Source organism: Pecten maximus, chromosome 13, assembly GCF_902652985.1.
Source record: "Pecten maximus chromosome 13, xPecMax1.1, whole genome shotgun sequence".
Classification (NCBI taxonomy): domain Eukaryota; kingdom Metazoa; phylum Mollusca; class Bivalvia; order Pectinida; family Pectinidae; genus Pecten; species Pecten maximus.
In genome coordinates this window covers 11,588,344-11,606,374 of record NC_047027.1, presented here as the reverse complement: position 1 = coordinate 11,606,374, position 18,031 = coordinate 11,588,344, and the positions used below count along the sequence as shown (strand labels likewise).

At 42.3% G+C, this 18,031-nt stretch overlaps 1 protein-coding gene across 1 annotated transcript in view; it reads left to right on the top strand.

Annotated features, from left to right (window-relative positions):
* Nucleotides 1-7,486: 7,486 nt before the first annotated feature.
* Nucleotides 7,487-18,031, top strand: part of LOC117341221 — a 73,533-nt gene continuing 62,988 nt past the window's right edge. Inside the window, exon 1 of the mRNA XM_033903076.1 lies at nt 7,487-8,378. Within this exon, the coding sequence (XP_033758967.1) occupies nt 7,699-8,378 (680 nt within the window). The 5' untranslated portion in view covers nt 7,487-7,698. The remainder of the gene's footprint in view (nt 8,379-18,031) is intronic.

The window sequence follows — 18,031 nt, the reverse complement described above, 5'->3', positions numbered from 1 at the left end:
CAAAAATCTTACTGCTCCAATTTTTGCATCAACCTTAAAAGACAAATCTGAATATATATTTCCTGCGAATTCAAAATTTAGAAATGGCCTTTGCTGGGGCTTTATTAGGTCATCTGACCCGAAGGGTCAGGATGACCTATAGTCATCATGTTTCGTCCGTCGTCGTGCGCCGTCCGCCGTCCGCCGTTCGCCGTCCGCCGTCCGCCGTGCGTAAACTTTTCACATTTCAAACTTCTTCTCAAGTTCCACCAGTGGGATTGAACTGAAACTTGCCTGAAATGATGCTGGGATGGTCCCGACCAAGTGTTGTTATTTTTTGGGTCAGTCTGAAATCCAAGATGGCCGCCACAGCCGCCATTTTGAAAACACATTTGAAACTTCTTCTCGAGTTCCACCAGTGCTATTGAGCTGAAACTTGCCTGAAATGATCCTGAGATGATCCCGACCAAGTGTTGTTATTTTTCAGGTCGGTCAGATATTCAAGATGGCCGCCATGGCAACCATCTTGAAAAACACATTTTAAACTTCTTCTCCAGTTCCACTGGTGCCATTGAGTTGGAAATTGTTGAGGATGTTAAGGAGGGAGAGCCAACAAAGTGTTGTTATTTTTCGGCTTCGTAAAAACTTTGACATGGCAGCCACGTCGGCCATTTTGTAACATGATTGCGCAATCACGGTTCTTCTAAAAAACACCTATTTGAAACTTCTTCTCAAATTCCACCAGTGGGATTCAGTTCTTACTTACCAAAAATGATCCTGAGATGGTCCTGACCAAGTGTTGTTATTTTTCAGGTCAGTCAGAAATCCAAGATGGCCGCCATGGCAACAATCTTGAAAAACACATTTTAAACTTCTTCTCCAGTTCCACTGGTGCGATTGAGCTGGAAGTTGGTGAGGATGTTAAGGAAAGATAGTCAACAAAGTGTTGTTATTTTTCGGCATCGTGAAAACTTTGACATGGCAGCTAAGGTGGCCATTTTGTAACATGATTGCGCAATCATGGTTTTCCTGAACTATTTGAAACTTCTTCTCAAATTCCACCAGGGGGATTCAGCTTTAACATACCAGAAATGATCTTTAGATGATCCTGGCCAAGTGTTGTTATTTATGGGTCAGTCAGAAATCCAAGATGGCCGCCATGGCAACCATCTTGAAAAACATTTTAAACTTCTTCTCCAGTTCCACTGGTGCGATTGAGCTTGAAATTGGTGAGGATGTTAAGGAAGCAGAGCCAACAAAGTGTTGTTATTTTTTTGCCTCTGCCACGGCAGCCATTTTGTAACATGATTGCGCAATCATGGTTTTCCTGAACAACACCTATTTCAAACTTTTTTTCAAATTTCACCAGTGGGATTCAGCTCTTACTTCAGAAATGATCCTGAGATAGTCTTGATCAAGTGCTATATTTCGTGTTTATCCAAATTCCAAAATGGCCACCATGGCCAACAGTGCCACTATACCTGCTACAGAGAATACATACTACAATAGTATAATGTTCTTTAATTTAGAGTCAGATGACCGTTAAGGCCCTTGGGCCTCTTGTCTTCCATTGTACCATGACAGTCAGTCAGAAACAACACTAAACCAGTTTATATGTAATATTTGTTGTTGCATTATTTGAAGAGCCAAAGACATATCCTGATATTGTGTCTTGTCAAAATCACTCACACGCTGCAAAATTTCCGGAATTCATAATTATTTTTAAGAAAGAATAATCTTGTTCTGATTTTGAAATCACAATTTCCGAGGAAAACATTATCTAATTGGTATGGCCTTATTTCTACGGCCTCTGTCTGACAAATCTGTAGTCCACACATTGGGGTAGATATTTCACTGGAATAGTCAGTGTTCTGTGATAATTTTTGTTAGAATTCCATACATGTTTTATGTTCCACTGGGTAGACAATACCCTGTGTTGATGGGAAATCTGTATTAGTATTGTATGGACATATTTGTTATGTAAATAATCTGGAATATATTGATTGATAGTATTTATGTTTATGCCAAATTGTATTGATTTTGCTTTAGATCAAATATCCCTTAGATTTAGGTTGGTGCTGGCATCAGACTTGTGTATTCTATGATATGTATATACAAATTAAATACTGTTGTTTTCTCCATGTATGTAAATCATTTAAAAGTTGATAAACACAGATTTCTTGTGATGTTAAAAATGTTTAATCATGTAAATTGTTTTGTTAATAACAGGGTTTTATGAACTATGAAATGTTTACAAATCTAATGCCTTGTAACAAAGAAATTCTTTTAAATCATACAAATCTGTTACATGTTTGCAAATCATGGGGACTTGCGATATGTAAAATGTTCTAAAAACAGGGACTTGTGATATATTTTGAATGCTTAATTTGCATACCACAGGGACTTGTAATATTGATCTTATTTGAAAATCACAGACTTGCTACAATGTACATGCAGAAGGGGAAAATCAGATTAGGATGTTTTAAGTTAAAATAGTTACCAAGTATGTAATTTCAGGATCTGCTATTATGTTTTATGAGTGAAAAAGAATATTATGTTTTTATTTGATGTTAAAAAATATTTATTGAGAGACTAATCCTTGAAAATATTATTTCTCAAGAGACCAAGTATGAATAAGTTACATTTAAGGAATTATAAAATTATCTGAGTTTTAATGAAAAAAAACTTGGTTTTTAATAGTGCTTACCAAAAGCTCATTGCCTGTTTTATTGGATAAACTGACAGTATACAATGTCTTAGAAATAAAGCAAAAAAAGATACGATACATTAAATTGTGATCACAACTGGTGCTTTGTTGTTTCTTGTTTTTGTGAAAAATAATCATTTTATATTCTTAATTGCTCAAATTAAAGTTACAAGATACTCATGGTCCAAGATGTTCAAATTAAATTAAAGGATGGCCAGTATGTGTTGCATGCATGGTTGATATCCTTCACCTCCAAGGAAACATAGCTGAAATGTTAAGATATTTAAAACCTTCGTCTGGAATGGAATGGACATTTGAGATTTGTCCATCTTTAACAAGTTTGTCCATGATATTTAGTCAGTTATCCATGATATTTAGTCAGTTGTCCATGATATTTAGTCAGTTATCCATTATATTTAGTCAGTTGTCCATGATATTTAGTCAGTTATCCATTATATTTAGTCAGTTATCCATTATATTTAGTCAGTTGTCCATGATATTTAGTCAGTGGTCCATGATATTTAGTCAGTTGTCCATGATATTTAGTCAGTGGTCCATGATATTTTAGCCAGTGGTCCATAATATTTAGTCAGTTGCCTCCTCAAGAATATTTTATGATTGACTTTGCTCAAAATTCAGAGGTCACGAAACAAATGTTTAAACTTAAGGAAGTTTAGTGTGTTATCTAGTAAAATTGTCGATTTAGTTAGAGTTATTCCCCTTAGAACCACAAGTTTTATAGGTGACATACAGCTTTATATGGTACACTATGTTTATGCCACTGTGTTGTTACTGTGTTGAACCGACCCGTCACGCAGAAATACAATTTGTCTTTAAAAGTCCTAGAAGAGCAGGAACATAGTTTAATACTGCGCGTGATGTGTGCGGTAAAAAGCCAAGGAACTAAACGCTATCACACACAACCCGCCAGTTGAAACACGTATGGCCGGTTGTGAACCATTCTGATCTACCATATAGTTACTCCCCTTCGTGTGAGTAGGATACATTGCGTATACGTAGTTTATAGACGGAGTCCTTTCAATACCTCTATCTCCATATCTGATATGATCTATAACTGGCTATGAGTAATTAATTTTATCTCCCGATTTTCCGAATTGTTATCTTCAAACTCTAGTACTGTTTTGGACCGAATGCCGGACTCTGGTAGGTTATTTTCGTACATTTGGTTTGCAGCGTTGCTTTTTTTTTCTTTTTTCTTTTTATTTATATATCTTTTTCAAAATGTCTCTTGGTCTGGATGAGGAATTGATTTAAGTAATACCCGTATCGTTATTGCTGATTTTAGAGACATTAACCACGTCTCTTATCGTCTGTGAATTAACAATGTTAGCCCAAGTTATACATAATAAGGTCAATCATTGATACCTTTTGAGATCAGTTTAGCGTCTCGTCTCGGGACCCTTGCGGTGGTTTCATCATACTTGAAATGTATTCAAAGTGTAGGCAAATGGTTTCTTCAAAATAATTTCTTCAAGATGGACAAAAATGTTTTCTTATAAGAACTATTCGCTGTATTATTGTTTGTTGGTTTGGTATGGACAGAGCAGTTTTTATCCTTATCCATATAGAAGCCAATATCCTTTTCTGTTGTGATGTTTCGAGGAAAATTAGATTATCGTCCCCGGGCATAGAATAGTTTGTTTGGCTTAAATGGTAATAATTTACATTTGTGTAGCGCCACTCCAATACCTCACCACGCAGGTATCCATCGGTACTTCTCTGGGTTTACAGTAGCACCACACAGGTATCCATCGGTACTTTTCTGGATTTACATTAATGCTACTCCTATACCTCCTCACCACGCAGGTATCCATCGGTACTTTTCTGGGTTTACAGTAGCACCACTCCTATACCTCATTAGGCAGGTATCCATCGGTACTTTTCTGGGTTTACAGTAGCACCACTCCTATACCTCACCACGCAGGCATCCATCGGTACTTTTCTGGGTTTACAGTAGCACCACGCCTATACCTCACCACGCATGCATCCATCGGTACTTTTCTGGGTTTACAGTAGCACCACTCCTATACCTCACCACGCAGGTATCCATCGGTACTTTTCTTGGTTTACAGTAGCACCACTCCTATACCTCACCACGCAGGCATCCATCGGTACTTTTCTTGGTTTACAGTAATGACACTCCTATACCTCACCACGCAGGCATCCATCGGTACTTTTCTTGGTTTACGGTAGCACCACTCCTCTACCTCACCACGCAGGTATCCATCGGTACTTTTCTGGGTTTACAGTAATGACACTCCTATACCTCAGCACGCATGCATCCATCGGTACTTTTCTGGGTTTACAGTAGCACCACTCCTATACCTCACCACGCAGGCATCCATCGGTACTTTTCTGGGTTTACAGTAGCACCACTCCTATACCTCACCACGCAGGCATCCATCGGTACTTTTCTGGGTTTACAGTAGCACCACTCCTATACCTCACCACGCAGGCATCCATCGGTACTTTTCTGGGTTTACAGTAATGACACTCCTATACCTCACCACGCAGGCATCCATCGGTACTTTTCTGGGTTTACAGTAATGACACTCCTATACCTCAGCACGCATGCATCCATCGGTACTTTTCTGGGTTTACAGTAGCACCACTCCTATACCTCACCACGCAGGCATCCATCGGTACTTTTCTGGGTTTACAGTAATGACACTCCTATACCTCACCACGCAGGCATCCATCGGTACTTTTCTGGGTTTACAGTAGCACCACTCCTCTACCTCACCACGCAGGTATCCATCGGTACTTTTCTGGGTTTACAGTAGCACCACTCCTATACCTCACTAGGCAGGTATCCATCGGTACCTTTCTGGGTTTACAGTAGCACCACTCCTATACCTCACTAGGCAGGTATCTATCGGTACTTTTCTGGGTTTACAGTAGCACCACTCCTATACCTCACCACACAGGTATCCATCGGTACTTTTCTGGGTTTACAGTAGCACCAATCCTCTACCATCTATATATTTCCTCTACAGTAGCACATCCTATATAAATGGAAATCTACACAAGTGGCCCTCGACTTCTCTGACACAGCTTCAGATGAGAGTCGCACTTGAAGGAGAATTCAAAAATTCAAAATACGGCTCTTTGCAGATGACTGCATTCTCTACAGAGAAATAAACCAATACAGCGACCACCAACAGCTGCAAGAGGACCTACACTGTCTAGAAAATTGAGCACATAACGGGAATGAAATTCAACGGAAAAAAAGTTACATCAGGAATATTAAAGAAAAGACCAGCAAGTTTTACACATTAAATGGTCGCGTTTTAGAAAATGCGAAAACTAACCCATATCTTGGACCGACAATTTCTGATGACTTTTAAATGAAGCACTCACGTTCTTGTTCAACATTAGGTTTTTTTAAAACGAAACTGAAAATACTGCCCTCGTCGTGACAGTTTCTAAAAAACAGTATACATAACACTAGTTCGTTCCATCCTTGAGGACGGCGCCATAGTTTGGGACCCATACACAAAAAAAAAAAAGGACAAAGAAAAGAAATAAACAAAATTGAGTGTACATAGAGACCGGCCACCAGATTTATTACCAACAACTATACGAGCGGGGAACATGGACGAAAAACAAGAATGCCGGACGATCTGAAGCTACTATTGCTTCTAAACTGGCAACAACCAAAAAGAACCATCAAATCTAAATATTTCGATAATTACATCACATCGAATATTGTTGAGAGAATTGTCACCAAACATTCAAAGCCTCTCGCAGTACCTGCACACAATTGTGAGCAATATAGGAATTCCTTCGTGCGTACATAAGAAATAAATCTCTCTCTACCGTTGTGTTAAAACCGGAAAAGGGTACTGTAACGTATCATACAAGGATAGATAGACTTCACCATCCGCGCACCCATCGGTACCTTTCTTGGTTTACAGTTACCTCCTATACCCCCTAATCTAGGCACTCATCGGTACCTTTCTTGTTTTACGCTAACCTCCTATTCCTCCCTACCTTGGTACCCATCGGTACCTTTCTTGGGTTACAGTAACCTCCTATACCCTTTACCCAATCGGAACCCCTCGTCATTTTCTCCGAAACGTTCGCAGACGGAGGCGAGGTGTTCCGATTGCCCCTTACCTAGACACCAATCGGTACCTTTCTGGGTTTACAGTAACCTCCTATACCCCTTCACCTCGGTACCTATCGGTACCTTTCTGGGTTAACACTAACCTCCTATAACCACTCACCTAGGCACCCATCGGTACCTTTCTGGGTTTACAGTAACCTCCTATACCCAATCGGAACACTTCGCCCTCTTCTGCGAACGTATAGGTTCGAAGAAAATGACAATGTGTTTCGATTGCTCCTATACCCCCTCACCTAGGTACCTATCGATACATTGCTGTGTTTGTTGGTAGACTCGGTTATTAATGATTACACTTCCTTAACGCGTGTCAACACTACAACAATAACAATACGATTTGTATCGACTTTTTCCTTATCTAAATATAGACTTTAATGCAAATATCTACGTCATTCTTCTCGCCAACTACTAATTAGGTATATACTACAGAGTATATTTTTCACGTGTTCTAGACTGTCAAAAAGGAAGGCAAGATTAGGACAGGGTGAATGTTTGTAACGACATTTTAACCGGGTGTTAGAGATCTATAGCGATAATACACACAGCCCTCGAATTACAGGCGTTAAACCTCCCCGTCATAATAAGTAGTCACCTGTACGCCAGGTAATCGAAACGGTCACACGTGAATTAGAAACCTCAAATACAAATCGACTTCAGAAAATCGTTTTCCGGATTAGGGATATAGATTTTTTAATGGATTTTGTGAAAAAGGGTAGAGCACAATAGTTCAAATGTGGGACCGAGTTATATATGTCTCGACTATTTATCTGCAGTTAAATGTCGTAGAGAGTTGAAAGAGTGACGCTGACTATCGGATTGTATCCAGCGGTCCTTTGTTGGACTAATTAGTGTGTTTTGGTACGACATGGAAATTTCAAATCAAGACAATGGCACCGATATTGAAAACTACCCGGAACAATCACCACCGGATTGTCCCTATCAACCAAATGCCGATCACCTTGGAAACAGTCCGAACGGAAGCAGCTCGGACCAGTCTTATTCCAAAGAGTGTAATTGGAACACATTTCCGGATCATCCGACCGCAAGTCCTGAAAGTCCGGAAAGTATTCAGGAGACTGCTACTTATAACGGCATGGATACTCTGAAACAAAGACGCCCTGGAACTCCATATCAAGACAAGGATGGCGGTCGCGAGGAAACAGCGGAAGGCCACAATAGCGATACATCCGAAGGTCTTCTGGATCCGGAACTGACCGACGACAATTTTCCTGACCCGGAATTAGCCGAGGTAAATAAATCAGACTTACCTAGTTCTGCTGATGAAATTCCGGACATTGATTACGCAGATTGCATTAATTATGAACCTAGATCGTGTGAGCCGCACCAAGTTTCTCTCCCTATCGAGGATCAGATTCGAACACAGAGTCGGGCGGTTCAGCAATTAATCTTTGCACATATAGAGGAAGAGGAAAAAGAAGAGGACAAAGTAGAGGAAGAAGAAGATGTGAAGCCAAGGGACGATGTCAGGAGTGTGGTAGATGACGAACCAGTTCCGAGACAGAAAAAGCTGAGCAAACGACGAAGGTAAGACAATGTTAGGGTTATATACAGGGACTAAGTTATATGGCCTTTGGGACAAGTTAAAGATAAAATTATATTTATCATTTTAAAGACAATATAACAGCTCCAAGCTGTTTGGGCTACGTGTTACTGTTATAGTTTATAGAGCCAAATGATCGGCATACATTAACGCGGGTAAATATATATATTGTCTACACAAAACTTATAGCTTGTATACCTTAAGTTATATGATGATATTAAATTCAAACTTACACCAAAACTATCCACATTATTCCCCGCAACACATGACACGTACGGGTAATGTCTGCACAGGGTAGATATAGTATACAGGTCGCCGGGTAACACGGCCCCGGTCTCAACAACGTTGATTCACAGGACATGTCTTAAGATTGCCCATACGAAAGCGTTGTTGGATTTAACAGGAGAAATCTTTGTTAACAAACTTTCCTTAGATTCTATCAATTCTTCCCTAGAAAAAAAGTTAGGGTATTTCCTAAGGTTAATGAATATTCATGAACCTGGGGTTGAATACACTGATATATAACATATCTTCGGGACAAAAATCGTGTCCTCGGTATCAAGTTTCTAGGACAATAGAACATTGTTTTCAAATTACATACTACACTAAATACTACACTATATACTACACTAGACTAGATTGTTTTAAAGTTCTACGACTTCAGAGTTTCCATGTGAGGGTAAGGGACAACTTTTGACAGAGGATGGAATCTTAGTGTATCATCTCATCTCATCTCATCTCATCTCATCATCTCATCTCATCAGATTTTGAGTTTTATAGACGCCTATTGGATATCAACACGTTGGGTCTAACCGAAAAATTGAAGAGTAAAAGGTACTTCACAATGTTGGTAGACTTCTCAGTCGCCCAGGTTTATCGTAAACCTGCTTGTCATGTTTTTATTTATCTTAAAAGTGACACTGTTCAGAATATACACAGGTACTCAAAATCCTTATCAGATCAAATCTTGACAATTAAATTTTTTGTTTTTGTTTTTGTTTTTTGTTTTTTGTTTTTTTTTTATTTTTGCACCTCTCCATCCAGGTTTTAATATATTTTACGACCTGTTTTTGTCGCCTCCTTCACACCAGTTCTAGGCCCTTAGCATCACTGACGAGTCCTAGAAGCAAACAGCTGTACACATGTGATGTTTACTTCTCTCAATTTTACTGAATATGTGTCTTTTGTACAGATTTCACAGACAAAATTACCCGGACAAAATTACCCGGACAAAATTACCCAGACAAAATTACCCGGACAAAATTACCCAGACAAAATTACCAAGACAAAGACAAAATTACCCAGACAAATACAGTTCCTATATGATGTAAATTACATACAATACATAGGCTACAATACAATGTACTGTTTAAGTGCCTTGTCTCTGATATTCGGCTTTGAGAGCCTGACTGAAACACACGGACTTGAGACTTAGTAACAGTCTACGTGTATTTGGACCTCCCCTAGTGTGTATCACAGGGACTTGAGAATTAGTTACAGTCTACGTGTATTTGGACCTCCCCTAGTGTGTATAGCATAGGGACTTGAGACTTAGTAACAGTCTACGTGTATTTGGACCTCCCCTAGTGTGTATAGCACAGGGACTTGAGAATTAGTTACAGTCTACGTGTATTTGGACCTCCCCTAGTGTGTATAGCACAGGGACCTGAGAATTAGTTACAGTCTACATGTATTTGGACCTCCCTTAGTGTGTATAGCATATTTTGAGACGTTTTGGGGACTAGACACAATGAAAACCGGGGATGTCATTTTTAACGAATTTTAAACTGCAAAAAAACCCCAACAAAAACATGTCTGAAAATGTGCTATACACACTAGGGGAGGTCCAAATACATGTAAACTGTAACTAATTCTCAGGTCCCTGTGCTATAAACACTAGGGGAGGTCCAAATACACGTAGACTGTAACTAATTCTCAAGTTCCTGTGGACTGAAAGATGGAAGCCGTTATATAATAATTGATAAACGATTGAAAAGTCTCATGTTTTTAACAAAAGATCAGTGTGAAGTGTGGTTACACACAGGACGATAAGTAACCCCATGGTGACTGATTTGTACTTTTGATTAAGCTAGTGTGAATAAATATAATCCATTTAACAGAGATTACCGTGAGTATAGGATTAAACGTCTGAGGTCTACTTTGGTCACGACCTGGACAGAATGTAATCACGCGTCACACGGATTTATTTTTTTGATTATTGTAATTTGTTAATTAGTGTGAAATCGATTTTTTAATCTCCCGTCAAATGGAGGAATAAAAACAGCCAAAGGACTAAATTGGACGGGAGATTAAAAAATCGATTTCACACTAATTAGTCCGTCCGATCGTCGTTCACTAATGTACGTCCGTCGGGTACAGCGTCCGGGGAACATGTCTCGAGCTTATTTAGATGAAAGTTTGGAGCTTTATATACCGCAATATCATCGTAACATAGCCGCCTTAAAGCGGTTCACACGTTACTCTCCGCGCTTATTTCGCTTTTAATCATCATCCAGTGTCTTTCTCAACTCCCTGGGAAGTATACAGCCAGAGCTGCCGTTTCGGTGCCTAACGCTTTACATATGATATCACTTACACTGCCCTACCACGTACTTATTTACAGCTGAGTGGAACCCAATGGACTAAAGTTTCTTGTTCAAGGATACAACACAGCCCCAGTGCCGGGACTCGAACTAACGACCCTTCAGTCACGTTGCCCTGCGTCCTACCACCGTATACGTACCTCACAAAATTATTGAATATAACTTAAGCCAACTGGTACAGTACATCGCCGACAAAAATAATAATGATCGATTGGAAACAAGTATTATTTGTTATATATTTTTACACTATCACCATCCTCCGAAAGTTTAAACATCTCTTTTTTTATCTTTTAAATTAAGGTTATAAATAATAAGTAAGTTATTTCGTCCCTAAGGAATTCGATCTTTCCCCGTCACTATGATTCATTTGTAACTTCCGGGATTGTGGTATGGTAGGGAGTGTGGTAAGGATTGTGGTAGGGTAGGGAGTGTGGTAGGGTAGGGAGTGTGGGTAGGGTAGGGAGCGTGGTAGGGTAGGGAACGTGGTAGGGTAGGGAGTGTGGTAGGGAGCGTGGTAGGGTAGGGAGTGCGGTAGGGTAGGGAGTGTGGTAGGGGAGTGTGGTAGGGTAGGGAGTGTGGTAGGGTAGGGAGTGTGGTAGGGTAGGGAGTGTGGTAGGGTAGGGAGTGTGGTAGTGTAGGGAGTGTGGTAGGGAGTGTGGTAGGGTAGGGTGTGTGGTAGGGTAGGGAGTGTGGTAGGGTAGGGAGTGTGGTAGAGTAGTGTGTCAGTAGTTTGTGGTTGGTTGTTTTTTTTTGTGTTGTTTTAGTGCTTTTTTTGTGTTGGTTGGCGTATTGTAGTGAGTAGTTTTCGCTTTAGGTATGTTCGCTTCTGTTTCTTCTGTTCTTCCTTTCGGTCGTTTTTCTTTGTCGTTTTGTCTTTAGCATGGGTGGGCTTCGCGTTTTTTTCTTTCTTCGTCGTTTGTTCTTTTTTGGTTGTGCTGCTTTTTTTTCTTCTTCTTGTTCTTTGCTCGTGTTTTCGCTGTGGCTGTTCGTTTTTCTTTCTTTTTTTCTTTCGTTTCCTTGATTTGTCTGTAGTCTGTTTTTGTCTTCGTGTGTCCGTTCGTTCTTTTCTTTTGTTCTTTGTTCGTGGTCGGCTTTGTTCTCGTCCGTTGGTCGGTCTGGCATTTGTTCTTCGGGCTTGTTCGGGTCTTGGGTGTGGTGGTGGCGTGTTGTCGGTAGGACGTGTGGTCGGTGGTCGTGTGGTCGCGTTCAGGTCGTGTGTCGTCGGCTGTTTGGTCGGGTGGGTGTGTGTGGGTCTGGCGTGTTGGTTCGGTGGTCGGCGTGTGTTGGTCGGGCGTGTGTCGGGTCGGCGTGTGGTCGGGTCAGGGTGTGGTGGGTCGGCTTTGTGGTCGTCGGCGTGTTGTGTGCGTGCTGTAGCGGTGGTGGTCGGGTCGTGTGGTGGGTAGGGAGTGTGGGGGTAGGGATGTGTGGTAGGGTGGGTGTTGTTGGTGTCGAGTTGTGTTGTAGGGTGTGTGGGTAGGGCGTGCGGTGTGGAGGGCTTTGGGAGGGAGTGTTGTGGTAGGTGGTTTGGGTAGGAGGTGGTAGGGTAGGAGTGTGGTTGGGTGGGAGGGGGAGGGGTGGGGAGGAGGTGGTAGGTAGGGGTGTGGTGGTTGGTGTGGGTAGTAGGGTTTGGTGGGTGGGGAGGAGTGGGTGGTTATTGATTGGGTAGGGAGTGGGGGGGTGGTGGTAGGGGTGTGGTGGTTCGGGCGTGTGGTGGGTGGGGGGTGTAGTGGGTGGAGCTTGTGGTGTTTAGGTGGAGTGTGGTAGGGGTTGGTTGGGGGGTTAGGATGTGTGGGTAGGGTAGGGGAGTTGTGTTGAGTGTGGTGGTAGGGGTGGTAGGGTAGGGAGCGTGGTAGGGAAAGGGAGCGTGGTAGGGTAGGGAGTGTGGTAGGGAGTGTGGTAGGGTAGGGAGTGTGGTAGGGTAGGGAGTGTGGTAGGGTAGGGAGCGTGGTGGGGTAGGGAGGGGGGTAGGGTAGGGAGCGTGGTAGGGTAAGGAGCGTGGTAGGTAGGGAGTGTGGTAGGGAGCGTGGTAGGGTAGGGAGTGTGGTAGGGTAGGGAGCGTGGTAGGGTAGGGGTGTGGTAGGGTGGGAGTGTGGTAGGGAGTGTGGTAGGGTAGGGAGTGTGGTAGGGAGTGTGGTAGGGTAGGGAGCGTGGTAGGGTGGGGAGCGTGGTGGGGTAGGGAGCGTGGTAGGGTAGGGAGTGTGGTAGGGTAGGGAGCGTGGTAGGATAAGGAGCGTGGTAAGGTAGAGAGTGTGGTAGGGAGTGTGGTAGGGAGTGTGGTAGGGTAGGGAGCGTGGTAGGGAGTATGGTAGGGAGTGTGGTAGGGTAGGGAGTGTGGTAGGATAGGGAGCGTGGTAGGGTAGGGAGTGTGGTAGGGAGTGTGGTAGGGTAGGGAGTGTGGTAGGGTAGGGAGTGTGGTATGGTAGGGAGTGTGGTAGGGTAGGGAGCGTGGTAGGGTAGGGAGTGTGGTAGGGTAGGGAGTGTGGTAGGGTAGGGAGCGTGGTAGGGTAAGGAGCGTGGTAGGGTAGGGAGTGTGGTAGGGTAGGGAGTGTGGTAGGGAGTGTGGTAGGGTAGGGAGTGTGGTAGGATAGGGAGCGTGGTAGGGTAGGGAGTGGTGGTAGGGTAGGGAGCGGGGTAGAGTAGGGAGTGTGGTAGGGTAGGGAGCGTGGTAGGGTAAGGAGCGTGGTAGGGTAGGGAGTGTGGTAGGGTAGGGAGTGTGGTAGGGAGTGTGGTAGGGTAGTCGAGCGTGGTAGGGTAATCGAGCGTGGTAGGGTAGGGAAAGTGGTAGGGAGTGTGGTAGGGTAGGGAGTGTAGTAGTATAAAAGTGAGGGTTCTGGCGCGGTGCCTTCCCTATATAATCCTTACCACCTCCCTGGCAACCCCCTAGTGGCACCCCCCTTGGCAGGGGGGTACCGATGACGTCACAAATGGAGGGTTATACAGTGCATAAAATGACCATCAGGGGGGTACCGATGATGTAACGGAGGGTCACGCCCCCTCTCCCCATCAGGGGGGGGGGGGGGGTCATTGATGACGTGTTGGGGTTTTCCAATCTATTTCGACCGATTGTATCGCGGTCAGACTTCTACAACATTATATAAGATAACAAGACACCTCATATGTACAACATTTTATTTTCCCCGTCGCGATTGAATGAATGTAGGTCGGAGAGCCATCCCACATCCATCCTTACAAAGAATACCTACTCTATCATGGACAAATGAATATTTACAACTACACGAGAGCCATCTATCATCCGTTTTGATGGTACTAGGATGATCTGTGTATATGTACACCATTTTTCTCTTCAAACGGGGTCTTGATATTAGACCTTTCTAGGATAGTTTACTCTCCTACAAATCGGTTACATCAGACACATTGATCCAGGAGTTAAATTTCTTCGGCCAGTGAAGCCATTTCACATAGTATTGTTTGTTTCGACCTTTTCCTCTGGTTTTCAGAATGGTCTCCACCTTCCACATATCATCGTCTCTGACATCTATTTTCTGTAGCTCAGACTGGTAGAACGTTCCTTTGATCTCGTCTCCATCATAGTCTTTGACTCTATACACTGGTAAGCCTCCACGAAGTATCTTTTGAGAAATAGTAAATATCTCCCCCGTCCATTTTTGGTCATATTCTCGGGAGAAAAGGTTTCTCAAATGGGACAGCCTTACTTTATCCCCAACTTTGAACTTAAAAGGTTTACGAACCTTCTTCGTTTTTCGGATCACAGACTGTTTCTTCGGCCAATACATTCTCCACCAGATGGAAGTTTCATTGGTTTTAGTTGCATTTGCTGGGGCCATACCGATCGTCCGGTGATATGTCTGATTGTAGCTATCAGCAAACGTTTGTAATTGCTCAACGTATGCGTAGTTTCTTCTGTGTGTGAAATATCTGTACAATCTGGATTTTATGGTCTTGATGACACGCTCAGACACCGCTGCTTTGGATTCGTTTTGCGCATAGAGATGTTGTATGCCGTATCTATCCAGCAGTGCGTTCACCTCTTTTGATCTAAATTCCTGACCCTTATCGGTACGTATCCGACCGGGCTGTCTACCCTCGGATAAAATGTCTTGTAGTGCTTTTACAACAGATGCACCTTTCTTGTCTCTGATCGGTCTCAGCCACAGATACTTGGAGAACACGTCAATGACAACGAGTACATAAGCGTAGCCATCGTTTTCACTCTTGAATTTGACCATGTCCATGAGATCAGCCGACCATTGGTCGTCGATACCCATCACGATGATTTTGTTTCGCTTGAATGGACGTCGGAGGGATCTCTGAAGGCTGTACGGCTCTTGACGTTGTAAACATTTTCTTATTTTATATTTGCTGATGACGTATTTTCGTTCTTTTCGTACATATCTAAACAATTTGTCGGGTCGGGAGAAACTCCCCGCCTTTGCAGGGTTAAAGTAAATATCTCTTAAATAATCCTCCCAGGAAGGCATCTTTCCTCGTCGAGTGTTGGACGTTGAAATGAACTTTAAGACGCAATACACCATATTTATATCAGTTTTCTTCTACTTCGGAGTCATCATCCGATTCATCAACTTCGGAGTCATCGTCTGATCCATCCTCTTCGGAGTCATCGTCCCACAACTCTTCTAAAACATGACGATTCTTTTTAAGTGCCATCTTGATCGCTTTACTATCTCCATATCCATCTTCTATGAATTCTGTTACATCATCCATGATCTTTTTGTGAATCTTGCCATTTCTTAGCTGAAGAATGTACAGGATAATGGCTTTATAATTTTGGTAAAATTGCTCCATATCTTCAGATTCCATCTTCTCGTTCGCCTTTTTCTGTGCTTCGTCATCAGACATGCCCTCGTTAACATATTTCTCATACTTTTGATTCCATTTAACCTCATTCGAAGACTCTGCTTCATTCATCAAGGATTTGAAAACTTCATTTTCTTCACTTTCACCACTTTCCTCATCGGACTCTTCATGTGAGATCCATCTTTTGGATTTCGGTTCCTCTTCATCTATATATTCTCTTTTTCGTTTAAGGGAATCGTTTTCTGGACACCAGGTTTTCAAGTGTCTCTGTAAATCGTGTACGTCTTGGAACATGATACCACAATCATCACAGGCAGGCATATCTTCTTGTAGTAGCTGTGTGTCGTCTACAGTTTGCTGCTGCTGCTGCTTGGAATACGTCTGCTCCGTTGGAGTGTCAGCCTCAAAATGAGCCTTAGTTTGATATCTTTGTCCTTTTATAGACTGTACAGAAAATATGTTACTGCGCATGCGTAACGATTCTGGAGTGGATGGCTTCAAATCGACGAGAAGATATCCGTATGGTTTACTGGTAGCCTGTTTGAAATGCATCATCAGATGTTGTACATTTTCGGGATACATCTGTCTTGCAAGAGTCATGACCTGCTGTTTGTCGATAGGATTGTTGAACAAAACCAAATAATGGCAATTCCTCCTCTGTGTTGGATCTTTGTTGTAGTATAGGTTTTGATTGATGGCAATGACAGACAGGTTTCTATGGTGGCTCCCTTCCGTAAATAATTCGTTAATACGAGGGTCCTTGCTCGCTGACGACATGAGATCGTCCAATATCACCAAGTTTTTAACACTGGGATTTATGAAAGAATCTTGATCTAAATCCAAAGGAATCCCTTGGATGAACTCTACTGAAGGGTAGACTGTTGCTTTGATGACGTCATAAAGTGGTTGCCACCTTTTATACAGCCATATAATACGCTGTGGTGGTGGTGATACCTTTACTATACAATTTTGAAGCAGTGTTTTGACAAAATAAGTCTTTCCGCACGAGGTTGGTCCGGAAACAGTTGCAGTGGATGGATGTTTAAATACCAACTCTTGCTGCTGCTGTTGTTGTTGTTGCTGCTGCTGCTGTTGTTATTGTTGCTGTTGCTGCTGCTGCTGCTGCTGCTGCTGGGTAAATTTATGATGTGCTAGCTGTACAAAACCATCTTTATTGGATAGTTCGTCCTGCTGCTGCGGCTGCTGCTACGGCTGCTGCTGCTGCTGGTTAAATCCATTGCGTGTTGGCTGAAGCAAGCTCTCTCTATTGGGAATCTCCTGTTGTTGTGGCGGCGGCGGCTGCTGCTGAGGAATAAAATTCTCTCCGTCCGAATGCTTATGTCTGATGTGACGTTTTAAATCATGTGGCCAGATATATTCACTAAAACAAATACGGCACTGGTGCTTCATGTCGATGTGTTCTCGTCGGTGTCAAGGTATGAAATGACAGGTATGTATGAAAAGTTTTAGATTTCAGGTCTTTTTATACTCTATGTAGCAATGCATTATGGGTAAAAATAAATCGACCATTGGTAACATTCAATATTTTATAGTCCCTGTCAATAAGACAGTACACAAGTCAGGGACCCATCTTGTGTCTGACTGTACATAGAGCCTACTCTAAAATGGACAATATTATTTATTTACACTACTGAGTCATCTACCACCAGCATAGTGGTACTCAAGTGATCTGTCGATTGTACACCCTTTTCCACTAAGCAGGGTCCTGAAATGAGACCTTTCTAGGATAGTTCACTCTCCTGATATTCTCCAGTGTCCGTACGCGTAGCTAGTGATCCCATCGTCTAGCAGATACCGTTTGTCGTCAAATGGCGATAGACCCCGTTTGGTCATGGATATGTTGTAAAGTTGATGTTTATAACTTCTAATCTGATTCATGTGTGACATGATTACTTTCCTCTGGAGAAGACATTCCTTGTAATGCTCGAAACGAGTGTGGTTTTCTATAACATACTTTTTGATACCTTTTGCCTTCTTCGATTCTACGTGAGTCATTACTTCTGTACCATCTTTTTCTGTCATGGTGTTGTATGTGTAGGAATACATTTTAGCCTTGAGTCCAACAAAAGCGTGAATCGCATTTCCATGAGTTTCGTCCTTCATTTTCCCCAGTGTTTTTTTGTTTTTCAAGCTATAGAGGGGATGAGTTTTGTTATAGTCCGAGGTGTCAAATAAATGCCTGTCTTCTAGCATGTCTTTGTAGATGTCCTCAGTTC